This window comes from Rhinopithecus roxellana, chromosome 2 (assembly GCF_007565055.1).
Source record: "Rhinopithecus roxellana isolate Shanxi Qingling chromosome 2, ASM756505v1, whole genome shotgun sequence".
NCBI lineage: Eukaryota > Metazoa > Chordata > Mammalia > Primates > Cercopithecidae > Rhinopithecus > Rhinopithecus roxellana.
In genome coordinates, this window is record NC_044550.1 from 83,638,161 (window position 1) to 83,665,152 (window position 26,992).

General features: G+C 36.8%; 1 protein-coding gene across 1 annotated transcript in view; it reads right to left on the minus strand.

Annotated features, from left to right (window-relative positions):
* The window catches only part of TTC29 (tetratricopeptide repeat domain 29), a 270,197-nt gene that overhangs the window by 100,538 nt on the left and 142,667 nt on the right, over positions 1-26,992 (minus strand). Inside the window, 1 exon segment of the mRNA XM_030917105.1 lies at positions 24,676-24,904. Coding sequence (XP_030772965.1) covers positions 24,676-24,904 — 229 coding nt within the window.

Below are 26,992 nucleotides of genomic sequence, written 5' to 3' on the forward strand. Positions count from 1 at the left end.
TCTCAAATGGTATGTCTAACTGGAAACCTAAGACTCATTTCTATCTCTAACCTTTCTAAAGACTTGTGAAATTGATTCTTGTGTATTAACTCAGCAGCTGGAACTAGTTTTCTTAACTGAGAAAGGAGCTAAGACTCAGGTATAGTATAGTATATACATATATACTACATTTACTATATTTATAAAATATATACTATATTTACTATACCCTAAACTATATAATAGAAGGATACTATATTTACTGTATAAAAGGACATAAATATAGTATATAATATAGTATCCTTTTTTAACATCTTTTGAGAAGGCAAGTGGTAAACTTTTTAGATAATTTAAACTTGCTCCAATAAGTGACAAAAATAAAATTAAAAATAGTAAAATTGTTGGAGACAACACAGTAAAATGGAAAGAGTGTCATATGTGGTTTATGAAGACATGTCCTCAAGTTCTGACCCTGTCACCTACTCCTTGTGGCCTTTGGTAAGTGCTATGGTCTGAATGTTTGTCTTCCCTTAAAATTCCTATGTTGAAATCCCAACCCCACAAGGTGATGGTATTAGGAGGTGGGGCCTTTGGGAGGTGATTAGATTATGTGAGCAGAGCCCTCATAAATGGGATTAGTACCTTTATTAAAAAAGACCCGAGAGAGCTCATTTGCACCTTTGACCACGTGAGGACACAGCAAACAGTTGGTGCCTTTGAGCCAAAAAGCAGGCCTTAGCATATATTGAATCTGCCTCAATCTTGGACTTACCAGCCTCCAGAACTGTGAGAAATAAATTTCTGCTGTTTATAAGTTACCCAGTTAATAGTATTTTGTTATAACAGCCTGGATGGACTAAGACAATAGTACACTTCACCTTCTGTGAAATTAAGTTTCTTTATCTGAAAAAATGGAGGATGAACCAGAAATCTGAGGGTCCTTTTCATCATTAAGGTCTACCAAATAATATTTCTTTAAAATTTCCCTGCATTCTTAAATAGATTAAATTGAACATAATTTAATCTTTTGTAGGTAGCTGGAGATCATCAATAGAAAAATTAATTCTGTGCTATAGTAAGAGGCTATTGAATTTGTAAGATCGTTTGGTTCCAAAGCAAAATGGCCCCAGACTGCTACATTGCTGCATGTTTGTTTGGTTTTGTGTAAGAGTGTGTATGTCTGTGCATACACACTTGAACCTTTTAAAAATATATTTTCAGCTATTGTTTATTGATGTCATCACTGTCTGTTTATAACTTGCTGCCAATTTTTTTTTTGAGATGGAGTTTTGTTCTTGTTGACCAGGCTGGAGTGCAAAGGTGCGATCCCAGATCACTGTAACCTCTGCCTCCCAGGTTCAAGAGATTCTCCTGCCTCAGCCTCTAATTTTTAATATACTTTTGAGGGATAAATATATTCTTCTATCAAGTAGGTTGAAATTGCCTCAAATGGCAGCAACAAAAATATTTGGCTTGTTGAAGTCATCAAAGTTTGATGAATAAGTGAAATATTTCTACACTAGTCAATGGAGAATCAAAATAAATCTCTTGTGCTGTAATTGTTAATACATTTTCTTCTGCTCTATCCTCTAAGGAGATGGAGGACAGCTGTTAAAGCTCCTATCCTTAATGACACCTATTTGAAGACAGTTACTAGCTCCTTAGAGAACCTTCTTTTCCCCCAGTCTAAGAAATCTCAAACCTTTACTCATGTGACTCATTTTTCATATGATTAAACTTTTTCATTATAATTCTGCAAATCCCTTTCCATTCTTTTACATGTTTATTGAGCTGTCTGGTTTCAAAACCAAAATTGTAGTCTAATAATAAAAGATGACATTTCTATTAACATTTCTGTTATTATTTCTTAAAATGATGTTAACAGTTTTGATATTTAACAGTTTGTGGTTAAACTGAAATAAGAGAGTTTGCACATTTAACTAAAAGGTCACTAAAGTAGTGATAAGGAAACTATATTCTTTGTATTAGAATTGGGTTATTAAAGAATATATATTTATGTATATCTACAATACACACACACACACACACACACACACACACACACACACACCCCTACAACTGAAATGGTAAACTTGGTTGGTTTGGAATACCAGAAGAATTCCTATGAATTACCTGTGAGGCTTGATATTAGTAGTGTAAATACTTGCTGAGAAATAAAACTTATGAGTGAAACTGTTTTCTGAAATAAAGCCATAATTTTAAAACAAAAAGGCTCTCCCTCTTCCTCTTTCTTTTCGTCCAGTGCACCATCTTTAGAGGTCCCCTTACCTTGCAGATGTCTGTAAGGTATAATGCATAAGTGACTGTTTGTTCTCTAAAAGACTGGCACTGCCAGGCAACACTTTGGGTAATAATTATGCCTGTGTTTGAAATATGTGCTTTAAAATAACACAGTTGAATCAACTTGTAAAATTTAATCCACTCCACTCACACTTATTAAAAGATAATTTGGATGTCACATCACTTGTTTTATGTACATGGATGAAATCATAGCACCATGCTCTTCCCTTTTTGACCAGCATGATTTCCAGATATTCTCCCCTACTGCAGGTTCTACTCTGAAACCTCAAGGCAGTCTCATAGAGCAACCTTCCATACAGTGAATTTAAACTTTAGGTTCCAAAATCATAATTGGCTCCACAACTCTTTCCTAGTTATTTTCACATAGTTTGGGGGAATATTTTGTTTTCCTTTCTATTCCCTACTCAGAAAGCTAATACTGTGATAAATGTGCCAGAAACAGTGCCTAAGAATGCAAGAAGTGACCACATATCATTTAGAAAATCTGTATAAATTTTAGAAGCTAATATTTAGGCCCAGAAAAAAAAAATCTAACCTTTATAAAAGTCACTGAACTAAGGTTGGGTATGGTGGCGCATGCCTGTAATTCCAGTGCTTTGGGAGGCCAAGGCAGGAGGATTGCTTGAGGTTAGGTGTTTGAGACCAGGCAAGGTAACATAGTGAAACCCCCACCTCTACCAAAACAAAAGAAAAACATTAGCTGGGTGTGGTGGCACGCACCTGTAGTCTCATCTACTTGGGAGGCTGGGGCAGGAGCATTGTGTGAGCCTGGGAGTAAATTTAAAGTCACAGAACTGAAACAAATCAAAATAACATGTTAGATATATATTATTTCATGTAAATGTTATTTGGGATAAAATCTGTTTTTGAGAGCCAAGGAACTTACCTAGTAAGGATGAAAAATTGTTCAAAATAATATGAAGGTGATGGTACATGAATAGCATCATATTGCATGAGGATACATTTCCAGTAGTTTATTTGGGTTGTTAAGCAAAATTATTACAGGTGGGACAAATGAAAGAATTCTACTTAAACATCCTGCTCAATAGGTAATGCAACATAATTTGATATATACCTATTATATTTTCCATGTATCTTCTTAAAAATTGTATGTGTGTGTGTGTGTGTGTCTGTGTGTCTGTGTGTGTGTGAAAATGGTAGCAGTTGTAGCAAAAGCAAAATATTTGAGTTGTTCCCTCCAAAGCGGGAAAATTGATTTACACAATTGTTTGCTATTAAGACTCAAATAAGTCTAGCATGCTTAGGTTTTCTCCTATGTTTGCCAGTTTTTGACAGCTGCCAGTTAACAGATGTGATCACTTTATCAAAGCATCGCTAGCCTAATATCTTCAGAAAATCTTGTGTGAAAGCTGCAGCTTCACTGTCCCAAGTCAATTCCTGCATTCTTAAACTTGCAGCGTATTCATTTGTGGGCACTGAGGCAGCCAGTGGGAGGGTATTGATTGGAGTATAATGTCATGTGTAGCAGGAGAGAAAGATGAAAAGTGTTTTCTGCTTAATGGGTTGGTATTAAGTAGGTGGGAATGGCTTCTAATTAGCCAACAATTGCTGTGTTTCCCAGTTTCCCTCCTTCCCCTCCTCCTGTCGGTCACCAGCTGCCAATCTGCCCCCAATTTTTTTTCATTTGGAGTTCATTGCTCACTGCAGTGAAAGCCTTTGTTTAAGAAAGAGGGCTCCCAGGGTCTCAGCTGCCTGGGTACAGCATGCTGCCTACGATGAGTAGCAACTGTCAGTTTATTTTATCTCAACCTTTTCATCATGCTGCTGAAACTGATCGACTGAAACCACCTGAGAGACCTGAGGATTCAGTACCTACAAGTCATTAGCTAGGACTGCACAGCCTTTCACCACATAGCAAGTCAACTGAACACTTCCTGGAATGCAGTCCACTTTAACCCCATGCTTTCCCATGAACACATAAGAATTCTGTCCCTTTTTTGTTTTTGAAGCTGAGTTGATGAGAGATGATTTCTTTGACATACAGTCATATGTCAGAATATTTTGCTTTGGCTAAGGGATGGGGAGAATGCCCCTGTGGCAGGCTTTGCTATAGGGATATCACTAATATGGGGCACATTATTCCATCCATAGTAAAAGTGAAGCTGACATTGGAAAACATTTTACAAAATGACTTTATGACATCAGGTCTTAAGCCCCGTTTTTCACATACATCAAATGTGCCAGATTGGATCCTGATCTTACATGTGTGTGATTCATAATATAGCTACTGTCTAGGGTTTCCTGTGTTTCATTTTAAAACTAAGTAAAGAAAAACTTCCCACACCCTTTAATAATAGTTTGAAAATGCTTTTTAGAAAGACCATTTAACCTGTAGTATCTAGAATGCATCTAAATAGAATGACATGCTGAGAAAATTCCACCTGTGCCACAGTGGAGCATAATATTTAGTGAAAATCAATGACATACAAAGGTTTGGAAAAATGATGCTGTCATATACCACTTAGAATTGTAAAGTTGTGAATATGTGGCATTTAGTCACATTTCAACCATCGAAGGTAGGTTTCTTAGGGAAGTAAAACTTCAGAAACTTTTGGAAGGGGAAAGGAAAGGAAAGCAGAGAAAAGTAGATTATTTTTGATAAATTTTGTGATATTTTGATCAATTATGTGAAGTGACAAGTATTGATACAGAGTTGGGATTAGAGAGGAAAAGAGTTCAAGGAACTTTTGAACTGATTTTTAAATAGATATCTAAAGGAGGTGATGGGGATAGAGGCACTGAATAAAAGCACTGATTTGAAGTGCTTTCCATATTCCATCTGTGAATTTATAATAATGTTCTGCAGTACTATTACTGCTAAGAAATGTTATCCTTTAAAAATACACTTTGTTGAAGTATGATTGACATGTAATGAGTCATACATATTTAATGTATACAACTGGATGAGTTTAGGGATAAGGAAATGTTATCTTAAGACTCACTAACTGGGTTTACATATATTAGTGAACTATCACGTATTCATGAAGAAAAGCTAACCTTGCATTATCACCTTAAAATACTGAAAAATTCAAGAAATTTAAGAACAGCTCCTGCATGTAAGAATCTCCTGGTGAGCTTGTTAAAAGCAGATTCTTAAGCCCCTTCATTAGAGATTCTGATTCAATAATTCCAAGATATGACCCCAGAAATATACATTTTTAACAACTCAACAACACCTACCCCTCATAATTTTGATGCAAGTGGTCCTTGAGTTGCACCTTGAGAAACTGCCTAAGGCTTATTATGAAGTTTAATTTTCCACAGGGCATCTTAAAATATTTGTTCATATTAGAAATGCAACAGAATATCTTGTCACCACTGAACATTTTTAACTTCAATGTCATTTTTTTCTCTTAAAAATCTTCTACTTAAAATTTCTTTGGAATCATTAAAATAGGAAATAGACTAGGCTAGACTACAACAGAAAAATATCAGAGTACTTCACACATAGTAAGTACTGTTTTGTCAAACTGTTTATTCAATTACGTATTCCATGTCACAAGGTAAAATATATTTTTTACTCTAGATTTTAATTTAAAACAAAGCCCCCTGCTTTACAAGCTGTTCTTCACATAGCAGCCAAGGTGATCTTTTTAGAAAGTTAGAGTTCTCTTCTCAGACCTCAGTGATAACTCAGCAACAACTGGACTAAAATCTAAAGTAATCACCATGGCTTACAAGGCCTAAATTAACTGGCTGCCCTCAAACTTCAATTCTTACTTCTCTCCGCCTCACTCAATTTGTTCCAGCCATATTGGTCTCTATCCAGGTAAAACAAGCCTTGCTTTATCTGGATATCTTCTCCCCACCCTCCTACATATACATGATTCCTCATTTCAATTAGGCTTCTCTTCAAACTCCTTAAAACCTTCTATTTAAAACAGCCCTCACCAAACCCAATCACTTTCTATTCTCATACCTGCTTTATTATTTTTTTTCGTAGCACTTACCACTATTTCTAGAGATTGTCCACCAGCATCTAAATCTCCATTCCTATGCTTAATTTCCTACTTTACAAATGTAGGTAGAAAATCAAGACTTGTTCTCACTGTAGGTGTTGAAAAGCCAGATACTCACCTCCAGCTTCAGGAAGTGTATATCTTTCCGGACCATGTGGGTCATGTGTACTGTGCACACTAAACTTTGCATTAGAAGTTGCGGAGTTGCTAAGCAAGACTGTGCAGAATCCCACTCAGCAAGGAATGGCACCAGGCAGGGTTCTGTATTGTAAAGCTTCCTTAATAGTTCTCATGACAAGAAATTCACCCACCAACATGTATGTACTGGTAAACAAATTTTCTGAACTTTTTTTTGTTGTTACGTAGCTTTAGTATATGCAAACCTGAAAAATTTGCAGCCCATAGTTTTATTCCTAAAACAGGGCAGCTACTTCTTTTGTATCCCTGTTATCAAGTTTATATAAATATTTATGTGGCCCAAAGTCCATGTAAGTATGGCGATGACTATCATAAGTAGAGTAGTTGAATTATATTCTCAATTGAGTGGATAATTCTCAATTTGTGAATATAGATTGTTCCATTTATAAGTATTTTAAATTTCCTTTAATTTTGCTACAAACATGCACTGTTTCATTGTGCTTTTCTTTATTGCACTTTGCAGATGCTGCATTTTTTACACATTGAAGGTGTATGGCAACCTTGCTTTGAGCAAGTCTATCAGTACAATTTTTCCAATAGCATGTACTCACTTAGTTCCTCTGTGTCACATTTTGGTAATTCAGTATTTCAAACTTGTTATTATTATTTCTGTTATGGTGACCTGTGATGAGTGATCTTTGATGTTACTATTGTAACTGTTTTGGGATGCCATGTATTGCACCCATATAAGACAGTGAATTTAACTGATAAATGTTGTGTTTGTTCTGACTGCTCCACTGACCAGCCATTCCCCTGTCTCTCCCTCTCCTTGGGCCTCCCTATTCCCTGAGACACAACAATATTGAAAAAGGGCCAACTAATAACCTTACACTGGCCTCTAAGTATTCACGTGAAAGGAAGCATTGCATATCTATCACTTTAAATCAAAAGGTAGAAATGATTACTCTGCTTAGTGAGGAAGGCATGTTGAAAGCTGAGATAGGCCAAACGCTTGGCCTCTTGTGCCAAACAGTTAGCTAAGTGGTGAATACAAGAGAAAAGAAAGTTCTTGAAAGAAATTAAAAGTGATACCCCAGTGAACACATGAAAAGAAAGCAAAACAGCTGTATTGCTGATATGGAGAAACTTTTAGTGGTGTGGATAAAATATTACATGAGCGACAACATTCTCTTAAGCTAAAACCAGTATCTAGAGCAAGCTCCAAACTCTCTTCAATTCTACGAAGGCTGAGAGGTAAGGAATCTTCAGAATAAAAGTTTGAAACAGGCGGAGATTGGTTTATGAGGTTTAAGAAAAGAAGTCTCCACAACGTAAAAGTGCAAGGTGAAACAACAAATGCTAATGGAGAAGCTGCAGCAAGTTATCCAGAAGATCTAGCTAAGATAATTAATGAAGGTGGCTACACTAAACAACATTTTTTCAATGTAGATGAAACAGCATTTCATTGGAAGAAGATGCTATCTAGAGCTTTCGTAGCTAGAGAGGAGAAGTCAATGCCTGGATTTAAAGGACAGGCTAACTCTTATTAGTAGCCACTGCAGCTGGTGACTTTGATGTTGAAGATCATGTTCATTTACCATTCCAAAAATCAGGGTCCTTAAGAATTATGCTGAATCTACCACACCGGTGCTCTATAGATGCAACAACAAAGACTGGATAACATCAAGTCTATTGTAGCATGATTTACTTAATATGTTAAGCCCACCATTGAGACCTACTGCTTAGAAAAAAGATTCTTCTCAAAGTATTACGGCTCGTTGATAATGCATCTAGTCACCCAAGATTGCTCTGATAGAAATGTATAAAGAGATTAATGTCGTTTTCACGCCTGCTAATACAATATCCATCTGTAACGCATGGATGAATAGGAAGTTTTGACTTTGAAGTCTTATTATTTAAGAAATACTTTGTACAGCTTTAATATTACTTAATATTTAAGAAATATTTTGTAAGCTTTAGCTTCCATAGGTAGTTGATTCTTCTGATGAATCTGGTAAAAGTAAATGGAAAATCTTCTATAAAGGATTCATCATTCTAGATGCCATTAAGAACATTTATAATCTATGGGAGGTGGTCAAAATATATCAATAGTTACAGGAATTTGGAAGAAGTTGATTGCAACTTTCATGGATAACTTTGAGAGGTTTGAGATATCAGTGGAGAAAGTCACTGCAGTTGTGGTGGAAACAGCAAGATAACTAGAATTAGAAGTGGAGCCTGAATATCTGAGTGAATTCATGCAATCTCATAATCAAATTTGAATAAATGAGGAGCTGCTTCTTTTGGATGAGCAAAGAAAGTGGTTTATTGAGATGGAATCTACTACTGGTGAAGATACTGTGAACATTGTTAAAACAATCACAAAGAATATTACATAAATTTAATTGATAAAACAGTGGTAGAGTTTGAGAGGTTTGACTCCAATTTTAAGAGAAGCTCTACATTGGGTAAAATGCTATCAAACAGCGTTGCGTGCTACAGAGAAATCTTTTGTGAAACGAAGAGTCAATCAATATGACAAATTGCATTATTGTCTTATTTTAAGAAATTACCAGAGCCACCCAACTCTTCAGCAACCACCACCCTGATCAATCAACAGCCATTAACATAAAGGGAAGACTCTCCACCAGCAAAATGATTATGACTTGCCATCGGCTCAGATGATAATTAGCATTTTGTTTTTAGTAATAAAGTGTTCTTAGTAAAGTTATATACATTGTTTTCTTAGACACATGCTATTGCACACCCAACAGAATAAGTGCAGTGTAAGCGTAACTTTTATATGTACTGGGAAACCAAAGAATTTGTGTGACTCACTTTATTGCAATGATCTGGAACTGAACCCACAATATCTCCAAGGTATGCCTATATTTGGCTTGATATTTTGCTTTTTTCCTTCAAACTGATGTGCAAAAGGGAGTCTAGAAGAGACCCTGAATAAAAGCAATAGGTTGGTTTTCTTCTACTTTTATAAATCATATTTGTACTGAGAACTCCATCCAGGAGAAAGCTGAAGTTTTTAAAAAAGAAAAATTCCTATGTTAGATATAGTAAGTGGCAGCCTTATGCATAATTACCTATGCAATTACACTTGCACATGCTTGAAAATTTTTAGCCAGGAATGCTTAATAACATTTGCATGGTTAAATGAGACAGCAGAAACAACTGGAAGGGCCTCAGGGCATGGTCATCTATTTAAGCATCCTCTTGGATTTTCAACATAATTAGTCATATAATTGTGTGCCCAAACTTAGTAGATTCATGTAAGTAATGATAAATTATTAAAAAGCTGTGCTTGTAATGTTTTGCTTCTTATTTCCTGCCAATCAAATTACTAAAAAAATACTAAATTCACATTTCATCATACAAATCTTCAAAAGTGATTACAATTTAAAGCCTTGGATAAAGGTGAGTGGAAGAGTGAAGTCATTCACATGAGATGTAGTTAATGTAGCTATGTGGACATCTATATTTTTAGGGAATATTCCTGCGAGCAAATTATAATATCAGCCTGCTCATCCATGCCTACTAGGATTTTAATGAAAAAATATTGTTTCTTTTGCTCACATTGTATTCAACACAATTAGTTTTTTCATATTATGATAGAAGGAAATTAATAGCTAAAGGATGAATGTGTTAGCTTCCTCTTGCATAGTTTATTTCCCCTTTTCCATAGTCCTGTTAGCTGGTGGTGGTAAAAACTTGGGCCAAATAAATCTGTACAGTACAGTATAAATATTAACCTCAAAGTTTTAAGATGGTTATTTTGACCCAGTTTTCCCGAGCTTTCTCACCATTTCTTTTCCTATTGATCTTGAAGCTTCATTTCATTTCATTCTTCCCCACTGATACTTTAGTATTAGAATTAAAAATATGTGGAAACTGGAAAACTCTTTCCCTCCTTAGGAGCTTAGTATCTCATAAGCAAGGTTAGAAGTCCTTTGATGGGTTACACTAAACTTCTTTTGATAATAATGCAAAATGTACTGGATTAGCTGCTGATATCATGAAATGCACAGAATTTTTTTTTAAATTAATTTTAAGTTCCAGGGTACATGTGCAGGACGTGCAGGTTTGTTACATAGGTAAATGGAAATGCACAGTCTTAATTCAGAGAAATTAGACTTATCTCACTAAAGTTTGAAATTAACTAGGTTTTTTTCTCCTTTTAGGTATCCGATTTCATATTAGAGGTTAATAAATGCAATCCCTCAAAGGAATAGCACTTAAGTGAACTAACTTTAGTTTTTCCTATTGGTTTGACAAAGTCCAACTTTGTTTACCTTAAGAGCATGGAAAAAGAACGCCTATTTGCTCAGGCTTTTTGACTGAAGTTCAGAATGAAATGAAAGGAAGAGAAAACCTGGGTGTAATGTAGTGTGAAAAGATTTGGGGATGGTGAATATTGGTTAGTCCTTTTAATATTTATTTCATTGCTACAACAGTTCAGAGGACTAAGAAAGTAAATATGTGCAGGTACATTCATAGCGATTCAAAAGTTCATTCCAGGAAGGTGCAAACACTGGTCAGAATGGACTGGCATTAAAATGAAGACATATGCTACTACTTATTGTCATTAGAGCCTTGCCCAATTTTTCCCATACTGGGCCCACTGACCCATCCCCAGAAGGCAAACATCATCCATGAGAAGTGAAATATGTATCGGGGGATAAGGCATTGGAAATAATTTCTAAAGGGATATTTGTCATGAAAAGCATTTATTTTTGTATTAATTATGCCAAATAATCTAGATCATAGAATAGTTATCCTTATCTGGGAGTTAAAAAGGCAAGGAAGACAGAGTAAAAAAATGAAGAAAAGTAAATTATGGGACCATGAATATATTTTTTTCTAAAAAATCCTGAATCAGAAAAAGTTTAGAAAGAATTAGAAGCCAACAAAACATGTGCCTTCAATGTGTTCATGTTTTAAATACAGTCATATTGCTTCCTTTTTCGGAAGAAATCTTATGGACCAAGAACCACTAAAATTGTCCTAAGAAAGCCTTACCAAAAAAGGATTAAATACACATAGGGGAGGCTCATTTTGCTTCCAAATTCTAGCAATGGTAGAAAGAATCTAACTAAACTGGTATAACATTTGGATCTGTGGCCACAGGCCAAAGGACATAGCTAGAGGCAGAGGTAAGACTCCTGCTGAGAATGAGACAAATATTAATGGGGTGACAGCTGAGTTCTCAAACTCTTCCCTTCTACTGATTCACTTTCGTTTTGCTATGGTTTAACCAACCAACAAACTTTCCATAAGCTCCTCAAACTCGCAATTAAAGACAAAGTTGAAATAAAGCAGATTAGAGAAACCCAGCTACATTTTTTCTTACAAGGGATGAGTTCAGTGTATATTGGAAAGTTAAAACTGGTAACACCACCAGCTACCAAGAACTGTGAGCAGAATCTAAAAGCAGTGTAGTTTTTGTTTGAGCAATCAAGAATTCTCTTTTATTGAACCAAAGCAGCAGATAGAGAAGGAGACTCTCAGAGGGGGAAAAAAAGAAAAAGAAAAAAAGATCTTTCAACTCGAGGGATCTAGAGCTACATTATTATTTCCCAATGAGGTGAGCAACAGTTTCTGAAGAAATACTTTATTCTTAAGGAAGCAACTTGTCACTTGTAGAAAATAAAGGAAGATAGGTGAATTGTATTTGAATGAGGACGTTTGTAATTCAAACTCAAATTTTTCTGTCTTCTTTATTAAAATTTGGTTACAATTAAGTATTGACTTACATTTTTCAGCATGTTTCACCTTTGGAATTATTTCATTTTCTTATTAGTTGCAGAAGTCACTGAATTATCTTAAGCCCCTTCTTGATATTTATTAGAAATATACTTATATAATCTATTATAATTTAAATAAGTTTAGCAGAAAAGATGCATATCCTTCTTTACACTTTTTTGACACTTGCATGTAGTACATACATATAGAAAACATATTTTAATGTTTTATCTCTATTTGTCTTATCAAACTTGTTTTCTGTGACTAGAAATGAAGGATTTTAAGGAACTCTCCCTCAAAAAGAATCACACGCAGACCAACAACTTAAAAACATGCAATTTGTAAATCATCATACAATTCATGGCTGTCCCAGTTCTCCCACTGGAGTTCTCACTGCTGACGACTTGGGAGCCATGATGAAGAATACTGAAGTTTTTGGAGTTAGGGCAGGCTAAATTAGGCTGTGGTAACAAAATCTGAAGATGTCAATGGTTTGTCACCAAAAAAAGGATTATTCTGTGTTCACACAAAATCTGCTGCTGATATGAGTGACTTTCTGGGTAAATGTTCTCCAACTGGAGATTTAGTTATCCAGGCTGCTTCGATCTGGTGGTTCTATTATTTTAAATAAGGCTTTCTCCATGATCGCTGTAGCAGGAAAAGAATCCGTTGCAGTCTCAGTTGGGCTCTCCTATGCTTAAGCCAGAAGTGACTTTTGACTACAGTCCATTGGCCAGTACTAGTCAGTCCCAGAGCCCTGTCCAGTTGTAAGGTACTGGGAAGTGCAATCTTCCATGTGAGAGAAAAGAATCAGATACTTGTAAGCACTTGTCATTTCTACCTCTTTGAGCAATGGTTACTGAACTCTCTGAAATTACAGTTGACCCTTGAACCATGAAGGGGCTAGGGGTGCTGACCCCGCTGCAGTGGAAAATCTGCATATAATTTTGACTCCCCCAAAATGTAACTGCTAATAGCCTACTGTTAACCGGAAGCCTTACCGATAACATGAACAGTCTATTAACATATAATTTATATGTTGTATGTATTATACATTGTATTCTTAACAATAAAGTAAGCTAGAGAAAAGAAAATGTCATTAAGAAAATTGTGAGGAGGATGAAGAGAAAGGATTGGTCTTGCTATCTCAGGGATGGCAGAGGTGGAAGAAAATCTGCACCTGAATGGATCTACGTAGCTCAAACCTGTGTCATTCAAGTCAGTTATATATGCCATAGTTGTGTGTTTTCTGGAGAGAGACCCCTTAGCTTTCATCAGATTCATCAGACAGTGATCTGTCATTTAAAAATTCCTTTGTTAAAATATAGCATATACATTTTTCTTAATACAAATTCTAATGATCTCTCTTTTTTCCCCCAAAAAAGGGGATGTAGATTCATGTTAAATAAAGGAAAGCTTTGAATTTCAGGATAGCTTAGAGAAGTTGAATTTAAAGGCAGATTCCCAACTTTTACAAGACGGATCCATGTATTGGCCTCATTATCCGTAATTATCTTGCCCCACACTGCCTGAATGATTTCAATTACATACTATATTACAACTGTCCTAAGTTCTGGCCATAGGTGATCTTCCAACATTTAAAAACACCCTAATTGCTCTGAATAGGTTAAAGCATCTTCAGGCATAATTTGGTGAGGAATCAGTTCAATTTGATTTCTTCCTAACTACATTCATAACTTTGATACTCTGAAGGAATGGGTGTTCTCATTAGAAAAGGAGTTAAGTTGGGAGGAGGGATAAGTACATTTAGAACATGAGGTGTTTTTAAAATTCAGAGAGCATATCAGATTTTGAGATCTTGCCTAATGCTTAAAAAAAGCCATATTTACTAAAATTCTGTTGTAAACAACTATTGTTCAACAAACAGTTGCACAGTTTTGGTTTTCCTTGAGCACTATTACGTGCCAGGCATGGTGCTAGCAGCTGGGACCACAGTCGTGACCACAGTTGTTTCTCTGTGATAGATAATGCGGTGGCACTACTTGACATTTTGTTCTTGCAGTATTGTTAGCCACAAGTTTTTTTTTTTTTTTTTTTTTTTTTTTTTTAAACAGTTAACAATGGCTTAAGAAATAGAAAAATTAGGGGATGGGAGGAGATGTTGGCCAAAGGCCAAAGGATACAAAGTGTCAGTCAGATAGGAGGAATATGTTCAATAGATCTATTGGACAACATAGTGTCTATAGTTAATAACAATGCATTGGTTTTTCTTTTTGTTTATTTATGTTTTATTTTTTTATTTTTTGCATGGAAATTTGCTCTTGTGGCCCAGGCTGGAGTGCAATGGCGCAATCTCAGCTCACTGTAAACTGTGCCTTCCGGGTTCAAGTAATTCTCTTGCCTCAGCCTCCTGAGTAGCTAGGATTACAGGCATCCGCCACCATGCCCACCTAATTTTTGTATTTTTAGCAGAGATGGGGTTTCACCATGTTGGCCAGGTTGGCCTTGAACTCCTGACCTCAGGTGATTCACCTGCCTCTGCCTTCCAAAGTTCTGGGATTACAGGCATGAGCCACCGCGCACAGCCAATGTATTGTTTTTTGAAAATTGCTAAGACAGTACAGTTTGTGTTCTCCCTCCAAAAAAAAGTATGTGAGATACTGCATATGTTAATTAGCTTGAGACATTTCACAATGAATACATGTTTCAAAACATCATGTTGTACATTATAAATATATGTAATTTGTTTTTGTCAATTATAAATAATGAAGTACAAAATGAAATGGGGACATTTATCTCACATTAATAGAAAGTAGCAGTGGTAATTCCAGGGTTGGTTACTATGGCATGCGGGGAACTCGTAACGCATCTGATTCCTTCTGCACTTTCTCGTTGCCATCCTCAGCACTTTGATAGCTTGGTTGCAAATTGGTTATGCGGCTCCAGGCATCACATATTCATGCATCAACATTTAAAATCAGGAAAAGGGGAATTCCTTATCTCGTGCTCCCTTTTAGGAATGAAGAACATCTCCTTAGGAATTCATCAGAAGATTTTCTTCTCTTACATGGTTAATTAGGGTTGTGTCACATATTCTTTCTGAAGCTGTCACTTGGCAAGTATAATGGGATCACAGTGACTGAATTATATAGTAAATATTCAACCACTGGGGATCAAGAAACATCTTACCTCCCCTTAAGGACATGGGACCTTGAGGAAGGAAAACTGGTCAGGATTCTACTGGCAAGTAAGAAGTCAAGCAATGGCCACTAGGCAAGTGGCCAACAGGTGCATTCTGTCAGTGGATCCTCAAGGCAACCTTGTGAGGGAGGAACTGTCATCTTCCTTTTATAGATGAGGGAACAAAGGTAAAGTTACCCAGGTTCATCAGCTATGGAGGGGAGGAGTTGCGGTTCAAACGAAGAGATTGATCAACTGACTTAAACCCAAATTCTTCCCTGCCCCACACTTGGAGACTACAATCAAAGAAGAAAACCCATCACTGAAATATGCCTTCTCTGAATCTATAGGCTTATCTTTTTTGGGTTTTTCTTAATTCTCCATTTCAGTGTGTTGCTCCAGAAATTCTTAAAGAAGTGTTATCCTAGGGTATAACTAAGGAATTTTGAAGTAATTTTGTTTGACATTATGTAAAGATTCATTTCATAGACCTTTATTTTTTTCCCACCTCCACCCCCACTGTCATATGTTGATATACTTGCAATATCATGGCAAAAACAATGTAAAGGATTTATATGGAATTTATTGAAAATCATATCAGGAAGAATGATGTTTTAAAAACCCACAATAATTCTTTTTGGTATTTAGGATTATCTTAAATTCAATTAGAGTAAAATAAAACTTAAAAGCATAAGAATTTTCTCAGAAACCTAGGTATCATAGATTTAAAGAACAAAAAAGGAATTCAGAGATCATACAGTTTAATCACCTCTATTGCACCCCAATTTTCAAATGAGGAACTTAAACAAGGTGAGAATTTTAGTCCATAGGGACACCATGAATAAAAGACTTAGTATATTAAGTAATTATCCATTTAATGTCTCCTAAACCATATATCATCATAATAATGTCAACATCAGTACCAACAACATGATTACTGAAAAAAGTTTTAGATTGTTTGGGTGGGAGGCATTTTTTAGGATATAATCCATTAGAGATGTATGGTCAAATTTTTGTTTTAAAGCCACCTGGAATTCTTCCTTTCTGTGTGATTATATCACCAACTGGATACATATTTAGGGTCATTGACTTTATTTGTTTATTTATTTTTAGATTTTTAGAAGTTGCTTTTGCTTTTTCAAAAATTTCTTTTGTTGGGGGTCCTTGTAGAAGTAGTAGATTCCAGGTCTGTATGCAAAGTTGTATACCATGAGTCTGAAACAATTTCTCATAGCAAATAGAAAGCCATTAAAACCCACAAAGCTGACATGAGAAGCCCCCTTTGTGCAGGAGGCTGTGATGATTTGGGGCTCCAAAATACCCAGGATCAAAATACATCACCCACCCTAAGGCAGGTAAAGGTTTTGCAATCTAAGAAAAAAAAAAAAAAAAAAGAAACAAGGTCAAAATTAAAAACAAATCCCTTTCAGAGGAACCCGACAACTAGGCAATGAGATATGGATGCTAAAACAGTGGGTTCCCAAAGAAGAAACCGATGAGCACTGACAACATTCAGTTCAAATATTGAGCTATGGGTGGTCCCCAGGCTGGCAGTTGTCTGCCCGGTGGAAACTGAAGGTGCCTCTGCAAAATCAGATTTCTCCATTTAATTTACATTTATTTTCACAGTTGTTATAAACTCTACAATGCATTATTTGTTTGCATTAAATAATCAATTATTTTTAAAGCAAATTTAAAAAGAAAAACTATTTTATTTTTACTGATATATTTCTAATTTTCATGTTCTTTATTTCTTTGCACAGATGTAGATTTCTTTTTTTTTTCTTTTTTTTTTTTTTTTTTTTTTTTGAGACGGAGTCTCGCTCTGTTGCCCAGGCTGGAGTGCAGTGGCCGGATCTCAGCTCACTGCAAGCTCCGCCTCCCGGGTTTATGCCATTCTCCTGCCTCAGCCTCCCGAGTAGCTGGGACTACAGGTGCCCGCCACCTCGCCCGGCTAGTTTTTTGTATTTTTTTTTAGTAGAGACGGGGTTTCACCATGTTAGCCCGGATGGTCTCGATCTCCTGACCTCGTGATCCGTCCATCTCGGCCTCCCAAAGTGCTGGGATTACAGGCTTGAGCCACCGCGCCCGGCCACAGATGCAGATTTCAAACTGGATCCCTTTTCCTTCAGTGTGTAGGACTTTCACATTTTGTGTACTGATGTTTAGTGATTAATTCTCTCAGCTTTTGTATGGCTGGCAAAAGTTTTATTTTGCCTATGGTTTTGAAAGATATTTTCACGGAGTATACAATTCTAGGTTTGATGCTTATTTTTTTTTTTTATTTCAGTACTTTAAATACCTTCTTCTGAACTGTATTTTTTACAACAATCTTTCTTTTTTCTTTGTCCTGTCTCTGTATATAGTGTCCTTCCTCTCCCACCACACCATGGCTGCTTTAAGATGTTTCTTTCTATCGCTGATTTCAAGCACTGTGACTATGGTATGCCTCAGTTTAGTTTCTTCCTGTTTCTTTTGTTTAGTTTTTATTGAGCTTCTTAAATTCCAGTTTGTAGTTTTTTAAAATCAAATTTGTGAGACAACTGGCAATTGATTACTTTGTTTTATATATATTATTTATAATATATAATATACATTATATTATATATTATATATAATATAATAATATGTAATATAATATATAATAATATATATATATATATATTTGTTCTCTCTTCTTTTTCCTCTCCTTTGGGGCCTCCAACTTAATCATATATTAGGCTTCTTGAAGTTGACACACCATTCTCTGACATTCTCTGTTCAATTTTTTTTTCAGTTTTTTTTTCTCTGTATTTCATTGTGAATAGTTTCTATTGCTATGTCTTCAAGTTCACTAACCTTTTCCTTTGCATTGTGTAATCTGCTGCTAATCCCATCCAATTTATTTTTCATCTTGGACATTTTATTCCATTATTCTTTAAGTTCCTACTACCTCCTTGAACATATGGACTGTAGGATGTAGGAGTGGCACCAGATATAGGAGGGAAGAGACAGCCACAAACTAAAGTGTATGAAGAGGGACAATCATGAGGAGAAAAGCAGGAATATTCAGAAATCAGGAGCCCCAGGAACAGTGGGGGATAGGGCAGGGTTGAAGAAATGCTAAGGGGAATTAAGACACAGGGTTGAATACAGGAGGATGAATTAAAAGTCTTCAAATAAAATAGTTCACTAAGATTAGCAACCTCAAGAGTACCAACCAGGGAAAATAAATTCTATTATAAATTCTAGCAGAAGGATCAAATACACTCGGTCTTCCTACAGTTGTGTAATATATAATAAAAATAATGATAATAATAAGTTTCCTTTTGTGAAAACTCACAGAAGCCAATGTTTGTCAGGAGGAAAACAACAAATAAAATGCTCATGAACATCTAGATGTACTCTCAAAGACTACAAAATACCGGCCAGGTGCAGTGGCTCATGCTGTAATCACAGCACTTTGGGAGGCCGAGGCGGGCAGATCACGAGGTCAGGAGATTGAGACCATCCTGGCTAACAGGGTGAAACCCCGTCTCTACTAAAAATACAAAAAATTAGCTGGGCATGGTGGCGCCCACATGTAGTCCCAGCTACTTGGGAGGCTGAGGCAAGAGAATGGTGTGAACCCGGGAGACAGAGTTCGTAGTGAGTGTAGATCACACCACTGCACTCCACAGCCTGGGCCACAGAGTGAGACTCTGTCAAAAAAATAAATAAATAAAATAATAATAATAATAATAATAATAATAATAATAATAATAATGAAATTTTAAAAAGACTACAAAATACCATATTTAGTGAGAAAGATGCTCTTACTGAGAAATCATGTTCCAGAGGAATCTTATGGACATATATTTTGAACCTCAGGTAATAGGCTAAAGAGACAAAATGAAATCTTTTGCTGAAAGTCACAAAGCTAATTAGTGCTCAATATGTTAGTGCTCAGATCACTGGACTCCTGACTAGTAGCCTCTCTGAATGACACCAAGCTGTCAGTAGGTGAGCTTTGATTCAGTCATATTTTTCACCAGACTCTTCTTTTTCTTTGTGTTGGTTTTGAAAACATTATTAGAGACAGAGAGCTGCTCTGTGATTTTAAGATGGATGAAACCTACTTGCTTGCTGACTTTCTGGCTAATTCCATGGCTTCCTCCTCATTATTAAAGTTATTAACCAACAGAAGTAGCTGATTGTAATAAAAGCTGAGGAGTCACTCGTGAATGTGATTTTTTTCACTTTTTTTTTTTTAAAGGGTTGAGTTCATGAATGAAAAATACAAGCAAGAAACAGGTTATAAAAACATGACTCAACATTAAGCCCAGGGCCTCACATTAAGCCAACATAAACCAAGGGCCGTGAGACAAACTCATGGTTTTGATCATTCTCTTTTAAGAATACTAAATGATTCATAAAACTACGATGATATCATTGCCATTCAAGGAAACCTTTACATGCCATTTTGTAGAAAATAGTGTCTTTAAGTACTGACTACCAGCAGTTTAATCTACTATATTTCTATCGTCAGGATTTGCATCTTATTTCTCTGATGTCATTTACATTTGGCTACAATAAGAAAGTACATTAAAACCATCTTAGTGATATAATTATTATCAATGAAGTGGTGTTTAATCAAATGTTAGTGTTTACAATTTACAAGAAGAAAACAAACAACTCCATCAAAAAGTGGGCAAAGGATATGAACAGACACTTCTCAAGAGAAGACATGCATACAGCCAACAGACACATGAAAAAATGCTCATCATCACTCGCCATCAGAGAAATGCAAATCAAAACCACAGTGAGATACCATCTCACACCAGTTAGAATGGCGATCATTAAAAAGTCAGGAAACAACAGGTGCTGGAGAGGATGTGGAGAAATAGGAACACTTTTACACTGTTGGTGGGACTGTAAACTAGTTCAACCTTTGTGGAAAACAGTGTGGTGACTCCTCAAGGATCTAGAACTAGAAATACCATTTGACCCAGCCATCCCATTACTGGGTATATACCCAAAGGATTGTAAATCATGCTGCTATAAAGACACATGCACACGTATGTTTATTGCGGCACTATTCACAATAGCAAAGACTTGGAATCAACCCAAATGTCCATCAGTGACAGACTGGATTAAGAAAATGTGGCACATATACACCATGGAATACTATGCAGCCATAAAAAAGGGATGAGTTCATGTCCTTTGTAGGGACATGGATGCAGCTGGAAACCATCATTCTCAGCAAACTATTGCAAGAACGGAAAACCAAACACCGGATGTTCTCACTCATAGGTGGGAATTGAACAATGAGATCACTTGGACACAGGAAAGGGAACATCACACACTGGGGCCTACTGTGGGGAGTGGGGAAGGGGGAAGGATAGCATCAGGAGATATACCTAATGTAAATGACGAGTTAATGGGTGCAGCACACCAACATGGCACATGTATACATATGTAACAAACCTGCAGGTTGTGCACATGTACCCTAGAACTTAAAAGTATAATAATAATATAAAAAATCACAAAAAAGCCTATACACAGAGAGCACTTGATGATAATACAAACAAAAGCAACACATGAGGTATTGATTGTGTAATTATGTAGCACACAGCATAATTATGGGTCCTTAATAAATACTGGATGATGGTTACAATTGTTGTCAACTTAATAAATATTGTCTGAAATAAAAAAAAATGTTGGTGTTTAAATGGCTATAATTACATTTCTAGGCTAACACTGCTATTAAGTTGAATATGGAAAGCTTTTGCTTCTATGTTGCTGTTCCATACGTGGGTCTGAGATCTCCAAAAGGCCAGATGAATGAGCCTTTCATAAAAAAAAAAAAAAAATTCTTCTTGACTGTAGAGATAATAGCTCTAGTAAGGAAAGTAAACTATATTCTGGAGAAATCAGCAGAAATTCATAGGCTCTTAAGTCTTCTGGAGCCAACCAGTTTTAGTTGGTTTAGGATGAACAATTTTATTCAACTGCAATAAATTTGAATTTCTTCTAAATCCTTAAGTTTGGAAGGATAATCTATTCTTATTTTAATATTGGAAAGAAAGAATAAGCAATCAGGTCTAACCCTATCTAACAGTGTTAGAATAGAATGAGGGTGTCTATATTTGCTGTGTTCCCTCTGAAAGGTATAAAGATGAGAGATGATTGCTGGTGACTCACTGTTCTATTTCATCTAGAGACCTGAGTGCTCTCACTGCTCTATTCCCTTAGGGGGTCATGTTCCTCTGCTTAAAAGAATATTGCCTGCTCTCTGAGCTAATGATTTGTTTGGAGGATGGAAGTCTCAGAGGTGAAGATAACTGCACAGCTTTTAAAATGTATCTTTCTGATCTTTGATCTGTTTTTTTCTGAATACACAGGGCCTTCAATGGCAAGATTAAAGATGCCTTTTCTTAGAAGGAAGGCAAAAGTTGAAAACTTAAAAGCTGCTCAGATTTCCAAATAATATTTTTGTATTTTTTCATTTTGTTGACATCATGTTGGGTGAGTGTCATCCTTCATTCATGTGATAATTGGATGGTAATCAAAATGCAGTGTTGGATCACAGGTTTTCCAAGAAGATGGGGAAACTGCATTTTGTTTAAAAAGTAGTTAATGCAAACTAGTTTATGATTAGGGCATACATACTCATTTTGAATTCTATTTAATTCAACAAATATTTACTTGGTACCTAGTAGATGCCAAACATCGTGTCTTCTTTTGTAGGGAATACCAAGAACAAGGACCTGTTTTCAAGAGACTTATACCCTTAATCAGGCAGTTAACGGGATTACAGAAATGGCTGTAGTAGGATGCAGAATATGCCAAATGAAAAGTGTGTGGAGAGAAATGAATGACATTCAATGTGGGACAGAGAAGAGACCACATTTAAATGAGAGGGCATCATGGAAGGGTTCAGCATCTGAGAATGACTTAGCAAAATGGGCAAGATTTTCCTGGATGGGGCTAGAACTGAAAGTAGGTGATAATAAAGCATGTAGTGTGCCGAGGGCAGGGGGAGTGGCATAGGGCAGGGGAGGGAAGTGGTCAGAAAAGGTTGAGAAGCTGGTATTTAATGAGCAGGCAGTGGGGAGCCAAGGAAGATTTTTAAGCAGAGCAGAGATAGTGTTAAGAGTTGTGGTTCAAGAAATATTTCTGAAGCATTTTAAAGCAGAATTTCCTGTCTTTTGAACTAAAAAATATGTCTATGTAAACAAACGTGTTTGATAATATCCTACAGGCTTTATTTCCAAATAGAATGGCTACCTCTGAAAATGTTAAACCATGCCAGTAGTATGAGAATTAATTTCTCACTTATACTTGTATCCAAAAGGTTTTTATTTTTCAGTTTTATAATGTTGTGGCTCATCCATGCATATATTTCTAATGAAGGTGAAATAAATCAGCAAATGATTGTTTTATTTTATAGCATTCTGAACAACCTAATCTGCCCCCTCTACCAGGCGAATAGCTGTTTTTTAATGTCTAAATAATATTTTGATATGCTTTTGTTTTGCTCCTAAGTCCTGTTGGGGGAAAAAAAAATGTGACCTTACAAAAGCATGGAAATAAAACATAAAATGTATAGAAAAATAAATAGTTTTACAGAATAAAGAAAAACAAAAGAGCTAGGTGTGGGGGCTCACGTCTGTAATCCCAGCACTTTGGGAGGCCGAGGCAGGTGGACCACCAGGTCAGGAGATTGACACCATCCCGGCTAATACTGTGAAACCCCATCTCTACTAAAAATACAAAAAAAATTAGCCAGGCATCATGGTGGGCGCCTGTGGTCCCAGGTGCTCGGGAGGCTGAGGCAGGAGGATGGTGTGAACCCGGGAGGCAGAGCTTGCAGTGAGCTGAGATCGTGCCAATGCACTCCAGCCTGGGTGACAGAGCAGGACTCCGTCTCAAAAAAAAAAAAAAAAAAAAAAAAAAAAAAAGATTTTTTTAAAGTGAAAATCAGGATGGCCTCGAATGGACATAGGTCTGATCAGAAGATACTTTTTTCAGGAGTTTTTTTTTTTTTTTTTTTCATAATTACCATTGTGTGATGGTCGGAGTTTATGCAAAATAAATCTGAAAATGCGAGTAGTTTTACTTATCTTCTACTAAACCTTCATCAGAATAAGTAATCTAATACGGGTCATGTTTCCTCTGGGTTATTTTCTGCCATTCTGGGCAGAAAATATGAGAACCTGAAGGATACATAACTCAAAACTACAGAACTCTCAAATACATGATGACAAGACAGCATGCTGAAGTAAGCACAATATGACCGGAAAGCAGTCAGTTAATAATGGACTGTACATATTTTGGAAGTGTTTGAACACACTGAAATTCAAGAAGATGCCAATTTTTTGAAGACTTCATCTTGTTTTCTCTTATTATGGATGTATTTGGAAGATCTTTCCTTATTTTATAAGTAGAGGACGGTGGGTTGTTAAGTAATATTCTACTGACCTAAAAAAGTCAACAAAATTCATGTGTGCTTAATTTGCTATTATTTACAATTTATTCTATGGAGGAAATAAATACCAAAAATAGATTGTTGTTTCATCTAAATGACCACAGGGGAAAACAAAGAATTCAAATCAAATAGAAGATACTTCTTCACATTAAAAAAGGTTTGCCTTATGATTCCATTTGAGTTATGCCAAAATATTTTACTTTAAAGTTTGATTTGCACACAAATAAAAGAAACTCTAAAGTCTGTCATAGGCAGTATTTTTTTTATTTTATTTTGTTTTGTTTTTTAAAATATCCTATTCTAAAGTTCTTAACTGGGGACTTGAGCCAAACCTAGTTGGTACATAATACTGACCCCTGCATCCCTTCTAGTTGTTGGTTTTTAATTATTTTGAATAGAATTCTTCATAAGAAAAAGTATGTAGGAAAAAAGTAAAATTGAGAAAGATTACTCTCAGGTATTTTCTAAATTAATATTCAAACTCAAACTGATAAAAGTACTCATCAGTAAAGTAAGCAGATAAAGCAAATTAGCATTCATCAACAGTCACTCTTTTCGGTAAGGTATAACACGGAGCATGCTAAAAAATCATAAGCTTATTTCACATTCCTTATGCCTCATCAGTAGTATTGTTGACTAAGATAACTGATGAAAAAAAACCACAGCATGAGAATGGTGATTTATCAGGTACACCACATTATTACCACTATTTTATGCTTCTCTTAAACATCAAAGGTATAAGTTAGCACACAAGCATATCCAACCTTCATGTAGTAATAGATCCATAAAATAAAAATTAAAATTACCAATCAAATTAAAATCACCAACATTTGAGTGAACCTTTCCAATGAAAGTGAATTAATCACTGAGAATGGTATGAAAACTAAAGTGTTCTAAAAACCAATGCCTTACCAGTAACTGGATCAGGTTCAATGTCACCTCTGCTCTCCTTCCATGACAGCAGGTAGTTGAGGCTGGTGAGATCTGCAGACTCTATATAGTTGTTCACTGTAAGCATCATCTGATGAGCTTTTGCTATTCCATAGTGAACTTTTGTCTCATCCATCAGAGGCATGCTCATTAGCTCTACTGTTGTGTCAAAAGCTTGCTGAAAGCATTCAGAAGCTTTGTTGTAGTATCCCTAAAAAGGTAAGAGAAAGAATTTTCTTTCTTACTTTCAATTTCACCATTTCACATATTTTCTGACCTTACCCTGGCATGTCCCACACTGACCTTTCGACAGTTACAGCAGTTCATCTTCAAGAAGAAACAGATGGCAAGCAGGCTATTAGGATAAGGTTCTCTTAAAGAGCTGTGATTACTCACCATTCAATATCTTGAAATTAACTTAGTAGGAAAGTTCTATCTATCAGACTAAGCTATATAAGACTTAAGTTCTGCAATGTCTGGCAAGATGGCCGAATAGGAAGAGCTCTGGTCTGTAGCATCCAGTGAGCTCAACACAAAAGGTGGGTGATTTCTGCATTTTCAGCTGAGGTAACCAGCTCATCTCTTTGGGAAGGGTTAGACAGTGGGTGAAGCCCACAGAGGGCAAGCCGAAGCAGGGTGGGGCACTGCTTCACCTGGGAAGTGCAAGGGGTTGGGGAATTTCCTTGCCTAGCCAAGGGAAGCTGCAAGGGACTGTGTTGTGAGGAATGGTGCTCTCTTGCCCAGATATTATGCTTTTCCCATGGTCTTCACAACCCACAGACCAGGAGATTCCCTCCGATGCCTATGCCACCAGGGCCCTGGGTTTCAAGCACAAAACAGGGTGGCCATTTGGGTAGACACTGAGCAGGAGTTCTTTTTTCACACCCCAGTGCTGTCTGCAATGCAAGCAAGACAGAACCATTCACTATCCTGGAAAGGAGGCTGAAGCCAGGGAGCCAAGTGGTCTAGCTCAGCGAATCCCACCTGTACGGAGCCAAGCAAGCTAAGATCCACTAGCGTGAAATTCTTGCTGCCAGCCCAGCAGTCTAAAGTCAACCTGGGATGCTCGAGCTTGGTGGGGGCGGGGGATCCACCATTACCGAGGCTTGAGTAGGCAGTTTTCCCCTCACAACGTAAACAAAGCCTCTGGGAAGTTCCAACTGGGTGGTGCACACCGCAGCTCCCCAAAGCCCCTGCAGCCAGACTGCCTCTCTAGATTCCTCCTCTCTGGGAAAGGCATCTCTGAAAGAAAGGCAGCAGCCCCAGTCACAGGCTTATAGATAAAACTCCCATGTCCCTGGGACACAGCACCTGGGGGAAGGGACGGCTGTGGGCACAGCTTCAGCAGACTTAAATTTTTCTGCCTGCTGGCCCTGAAGAGAGCAGCAGATCTGCCAGCAGAGTGCTCCAGCTCTGCTAAGAGACAGACTGCCTCCTCAAGTGGGTCCCTGACCCCCATGCCTCCTGACTGAGAGACATCTCCCAGCAGGGGTTGACAGACACCTCATACAAGAGAGCTCCAGCTGGCATCTGGAGGATGACTCTCCGACGAAGCTTTCAAAGGAAGGAACAGGCAAAAATCTTTGCTGTTCTGCAGCCTCCGCTGGTGATACCCAGGCAAACAGGGTCTGGAGTGCACCTCCAGCAAACTCCAGCAGACCTGCAGGAGAGGGGCTTGACTGTTAGAATGAAAACTAACAAATGTAAAAGAATAGCATCAACATCAACAAAAAGGATGTCCACACAGAAATGCCATCCGAAGGTCACCAACATCAAAGACCAAAGGTAGATAAACCCACAAAGATAAGAAAAAACCAGCACAAAAAGGCTGAAAATTCCAAAAACCAGAATGCGTCTTCTTCTCCAAAGGATCATAACTCCTCACCAGCAAGGGAACAAAACTTGATGGAAAATGAGTTTGATGAATTGACAGAAGTAGATTTCAGAAAACGGGTAATAAAAAAACTCCTCTGAGCTAAAGGACCATGTTCTAATCCAATGCAAGGAAGCTAAGAACCTTGACAAAACGTTAGACGAATTGCTATCTAAAATAGCCAGTTTAGAGAAGAACATAAATGACCTGATGGAACTGAAAAACACAGCACGAGAATTTCGTGAAGCATACAAAAGTATCAATAGGTGAATCAATCAAGCGGAAGAATAAAGTGTGAAGACAAGATTAGAGAAAAAAGAAGAAAAGGAATGAAAGAAGCCTCCAAGAAATATGGGACTATGTGAAAAGACCAAATCTACATTTGATTGGTGTACCTGAAAGTGACGGAGAGAATGGACCCAAGTT